The 5,650-nt window shown below is 38.8% G+C and overlaps 1 protein-coding gene across 1 annotated transcript; it reads right to left on the bottom strand.

The window, feature by feature from the left end:
* Positions 1-1,026: 1,026 nt before the first annotated feature.
* On the bottom strand, positions 1,027-5,174 carry sf3b4 (splicing factor 3b, subunit 4). Its single transcript, XM_037692829.1, has 6 exons — positions 5,119-5,174; positions 4,246-4,374; positions 3,584-4,126; positions 3,201-3,368; positions 2,203-2,358; positions 1,027-1,309 (listed from the first exon to the last, which is right to left on the bottom strand). The coding sequence occupies exons 1-6, from the start codon at positions 5,150-5,152 to the stop codon at positions 1,170-1,172; spliced, it is 1,170 nt and encodes a 389-aa protein (XP_037548757.1). The 5' UTR covers positions 5,153-5,174; the 3' UTR covers positions 1,027-1,169.
* Between the last annotated feature and the right edge of the window lie 476 nt (positions 5,175-5,650).

Here is a 5,650-nt window from a genome sequence, read left to right as displayed (position 1 = left end):
CCATCCTCTTTACCCGATTCTTCCTTTTCGGGTCACAGAGGTCACTGGTGTGTCCAGCAGTCACTGCAAGAGGCATGCAGGTGCATTCAGGCCTTTCTGTGGGGTCTCTGAGGGATGTGATGGCTGAGAAGCTCCATGCCCAGGAAGCAAAGTTATACAGAATTATATATATATATATTATATATACAGTATATATATTTTTTTTTTTTTTACACTGCATTTGTAAACCAGTTTCATTACAAATGACTCATCTGAGTTTTAGCTAAAAAGAACAAACAAAAAAACAGACCCAGTAAAAAAAATAAAAAGTTTCATAAAATCCTGCTGAGTTGTTCCAAGATTGCTTATAAAACGTATTCTCGTACTTTTAGGAATAAAAAAAACTTATCATGATCAGGTCAAAACTGCTTTTCTGACACTAGTTTGATGTGTTAAGGAAGTAGCAAAGTTGCCCCACAACATGATGGAACCACCACCATGTTTTACTGCTGGTCTTTGCTCATATCAGTAAAGAAGACTGATTTGCTCTTTTCCCCTCAAAGACTTTTGTGTTAAGTTTCTGTGCAGATCATCGATTAACATTTTCACAAGCAGCCCTGCTCGTCTTTAAGTAGAATGTCTAAAACATTACAACCATATAAAGATTCAATATTGAGACCACTGCACCCAGATATAAAGAATCTTGATTACAGCACAATAATGACTTTAGCAGGATTTTGTACAAAATGTTCAGACCATATGTGCCATATTTATTGGTTGGCTTTCATTGAACACATTTCCTGCCTGCGACTCACTGAAATGTCAAAGAGGAGCAGCGTAATGTCAGGAGCTTATGGAGCTCATTTGTCTTCATCTCAGAACAAACCCTCATTACTTGGAGCACAATGCTGGAACAACCTGACTAAAAAGAAGTTATTAAGAAACTAAATAATGTTTAAAAAAATTCAATTAAAAAATATATATATCCTAAAATAAACATAAAAAAACTAAAAGTGTGTTAAAAAGTTTATTTGCCAAACTCTGGTTGTCTGTACAATGATCCCAAAACAAAAACAGGTGGTTAAATTATTTCCACAAGAACTACAAGAAATAAATCCAAACATGAACGATTTAAAAACGTAAGAAGAAGTTTTCGACGTCAGACGTGGATTACGGAGACATTGCTGCGCTCAAGGAACCCGAGGAGGGACACCTGGGGGTCTTGGTGGCATCGGAGGAGCTCTCTGGAAACCAAAAGGAGGAGGCCGGGGAGGACCGGGAGGAGCAGCACCATAGCCAGGGGGAGGCATGGGAGGAGGGCCTCTCATACCTGGAGGCACAGGGGGTCACGAGGACGAAGAAGAGGAGGTCACAATGTGAAGAACCATATAAGGAAAAACCATGCAGTGGTTATTTGTTAATTTACTGTTAATGTGGATTCACACTGTTGAAAATTCAACTGTTTACTTTTTATTTTATCAATCGTTCATATCAAAAGTTCAGTTCATTCAGGAGAGGACTACGACTTTAGTTTTTTGTAACTTTAATACTTTTTTAACTAATACTAATGTACTTTTTTAGAAATACTTTGAGATATCTGCAATTCCAACAAAAACATGAGTTTTCTTTGAAATCTGCTTCAGCTAGCAGCTCTACTTTTATCTCCTTATGCTACTTTTAGCTTTAAGCAAGCCTTTTAGCTAACCTTTTTATTGCTTTTAGCTTCTAGCTAGCTTTTTGATATTTTTAGCTAAGCTTTTTATCGCTATTACTTTATAGATAATTCATTAAACATTGTACAAAGGAGAAGTAATAATATAAAAATAGACTGACTTGTATTATGAGATTGCAACAGAAATATTATACTCAGTGGCTGCAGAAGCATAAAATGAAATAAATTAAGGCAAGTTGGAGTTGTATGAAGTGATATGATTAAAGAAGATGTGTTTCAGTTCTGGTGTTAAGCAGTGAAATAATTTAAGTGAGGAAATGAAGTTTAGCAGCTCTCAAGTTTTAGACATAAATTAAAATGCAAGTGTATATAAGGAGGACATCGTTATTATTGTATATTGAATATTGATGTTCTGTTTGGACTTTTTTCTTCTTCAGCATTTCTATTTCAAGACAACAAATCATGTCACATTGTTTAAAAGTGTCCAACAGTACAGCTTGTAGAGCCTTTTTACTGAGAGCAAAGAGACTTAAGTGAACCACTGTGCTCACCCATGGGAGGTCCAAACGGAGCTCTGGGAGGCATGCCCATAGGTGGTGGGGGCATGTTGGGGGGCAGCGGAGCCCGTTGAGCCGAGCCTGGTGGAGCAGGAGGTGGGGGCACCATGCCAGGAGGAGCAGGAGGTGGCATGGGCATCTGAGGTATACCTGTGGGACACGGACAGCGTGCTCAATTGTTATGTTTTATCACGGACAAAAACGTTCAGTGAGATGAAAGGGCTGTAAGCTCAATCATCCAGGTAGATAACAAGAAAAAAGGTTCAATCATGTCATCCGGACCAGTTTCTTTAAGTGAGAAACGTTTCATCCCCCATCCAGAGGACTTCCTCAGTCTACGGTAGTGTACGGTATGTACCGCAAAATCCTGAGACACAGCGAAAAATCTGTGATTAGAAAAAACCTGCGTTACAGCCAAGGCGCTATAAGTGAACCATGATATTGCCATATATATATATCATGGTCTGGGGGCCTTTCTGGGTGGAGTTTGCATGTTCTCTCCATGCATGCGTGGGTTTTTGCATGTTAGGCTGATTGGTAACTCTAAATTGTCCCTAGGTGTGAGTGAGAGAGTAAATGGTTGTTTGTCTCATTTGTCCCTGTGATGGACTTGCGACCTGTCCAGGGTGTACCCCGCCCCTTGCACAGTGACTGCTGGACATGGGCACCAGCAACCCCCGTGACCCAAAATGGAAGAAGCGGGTAAAAGATAATGGATGGATGGATGTTTTATTTATTTATTTTAAATATATAAATTTGTAGCAGGGACTGCAAACAGTAATACTGAAATGTCATCAATGCTTGTAAAAACATAAGGCTTAAACTATTTCAAAATTACACTTCTATACCTGCAATGACCCTAACCTCACATATCTGAAGATCAGTAAGTCTCATCATGCTCTGAGGGAAAACGTTGTGAAGTAAACTGAAAAGGAAAACAACTTGTTTAGGTTCAGGGGAGCAGCAGCCCTGTTTAAAGTACTAAAACTTACCTGGAGGCATATTGGCTGGGGGGAAATGCGGAGGTACGTGTGGAGGTCCTCCAGCACTAACAGGTGGAAGTGGTGCCCCTGTTGGAGGCATGGCCATTGACGGAGGCATCGTTGGAGGCATTGCTCCAGGTGGAGGAACATGAGAAAACGCACCAGGAGGTGGTAAACCTGCACAGAAAACACGCTGTAATTATTGTGTCACAAAAAGCCAAACAGAGCTAATACTCAAATGCCACATCTCAGTGTGTTCTTGTTGAGCTGATTCTTAGAAAATGAATTGAAATCGTTTAGCAAAAAACTAATTGGACATGTTCAAATGAACACAACAGATAAACAGGGTACAACTTTAATAACCGTTTGTAAACAGTGGTTTTCAGTCACACCTGGAATAGAGAGAGTTGCTCCCAGTGTGGTCAGGACCGGTGTTGGTGCGGACGGTGGCGGTGGAGCATCTGCAAACAGCTGATGTGGTCTGTCTGCCTGCGAGAGAGGGTTCTGCGCAGCGAGTAGTCGCTCCGCAGCCGAGCCGTGGCGTTCTCCTTTCGAATCTTTCTTGAAGGCATACGACACGGTAATGGGCCGGTTGCACAGGTACTGGCCGTTCATGGCCTCGATGGCCGCGTCAGACGCATCAAAGCTGGCAAAGTTGATGAAAGCATAACCCTTGGAATTGCCGGTGTCTGGGTCTCGCATAATCTTCGGCGTTTGGAGAATGACGCCAAAAGCGCTGAACGTGTCGTAGAGCAGCTTCTCATCAATCTCTGGGTCCAAGTTACCGATGAAGATATTGGCACCCACATCCAGGTTTTTGTTGTGTGCCGAGGCCTTATTGACTCGAATTGGTTTGCCATAAAGTTTAATCATGTTCATGATTTTAATGGCATAATCAGCATCTTCTTCACTAAGGAATTCCACAAAGCCATAACCTAAGCCAAGAAAACACAGGTTTTATTTGTTATTTGCATTTCCATAAAAACAATGCTGTCGTTGGAAACAAACTTCTTTCAGTTTTTATTCTGAGCAACAAAAAGTTGCTGATGCTCACCTTGATGCTGGCCAGTGACCCGGTCTTTGGGCATGTGTGTGTTGACCACAGGACCAGCCTGCAGAAAAAGCTCCCACAGCAACGGCTCCGACACCTTCTCATCCAAGCCGCCAACATACACAGTGGCATCTGAAAACAAAGGAATAAACTTCATAAAGAAAACATCCAACAAATATCTGCTTTTTAGAGAAGAATAAAAAAGTACAATAATTTGTGCTTATTCTAATCTGAAATGTAAAAGTATCGTATATATAATTAAACTATAATCTTCATATATAACTACAATAATCTTTCTTCATTCTCACCGTCTCTTTACAATCAATGTTTATAGTTGTTTTTTTAAAGAATCGTTGAAAAGTTTTACTTATGATCAAAACAATTGGTTGTGTAAACATATTAGTGCAGTTTAGATATCGAATAAGCTTATGTGAAGTTTGTTACTCGATTATTGCATAATCAAAAGTGAACAAGCGACCCAAGTTACTTGTTAGATTTTGATTAACTGAACTTTGCTACATTAATGCTACGTGTCCAGCTTTTAAGGCTAACTTTAGACGTTAATGGTTTTGTTTTTGATTAATATATATCCTTGCATATATAATAGGTGGATAAAATAAACAGTATACATCGTTTAATTTAACGTACGCTTCAAAATAAACAGAATATAGCTAAACTGGCTACAAGCTAAGCTAACGAAACGGAACACTCCAACACACCATGCGTTTGAATGACATTTTAACACAAACTATTGTCTAATTACGCGGTCAACGTCGCTGAAAATAAGCAAGTCAATAGTTTAAAATGTTATATTTTCATATCTGTTTAAAAAACTGAGACAAGGCCGTGAAAAATAGCAACAAAGTAGACAATTACCTTGGTTTCTTTCTGAAATTGGTCCCGCTGCCATGTTGAACGACAACGCAGGGGAAGCGTTCAACGGAGAAGCTCCGCCCTTTCCGGTAAAACCCTACAAAAATAAAATGATAAAATAAAAAAGGTCTATCCTGTATTTATGTTCATGTAATAAAATGTCAATATTCTGTAAGAAGCTACAGTTGTTTGTAGTTTCTACAGTACAAATCTAATTAAAGACCACAAAAAGTAAAAATAAAAAGAGGAGTTACATTTTAATTTTATATATAAATGTGTTTAAAAAAAAACGTGCTTATGAAAAACAGACAACAAAACAAATAAACAAAAAGATGGAAACATACAAACTTGTAAAATACTCAGGAAAAAAAAAACATAAAATAATAAAAATATTTAGAATATCCAGGGCCACTTGCATGGGATTGCTGGACATGGGCACCATTGACCCCTGTGAAGCAGAGGGTAAAGATAATGGATGGGTAAATATCTGATATATATATATATATATATATATACATATATATATATATATATA

Source organism: Nematolebias whitei, chromosome 19 (genome assembly GCF_014905685.2).
Source record: "Nematolebias whitei isolate Nwh7 chromosome 19, NemWhi1, whole genome shotgun sequence".
Lineage (NCBI taxonomy): Eukaryota > Metazoa > Chordata > Actinopteri > Cyprinodontiformes > Rivulidae > Nematolebias > Nematolebias whitei.
The sequence above is the reverse complement of the archived record's forward strand: the minus strand, read 5'-3'. Positions and strand labels throughout refer to the sequence as shown.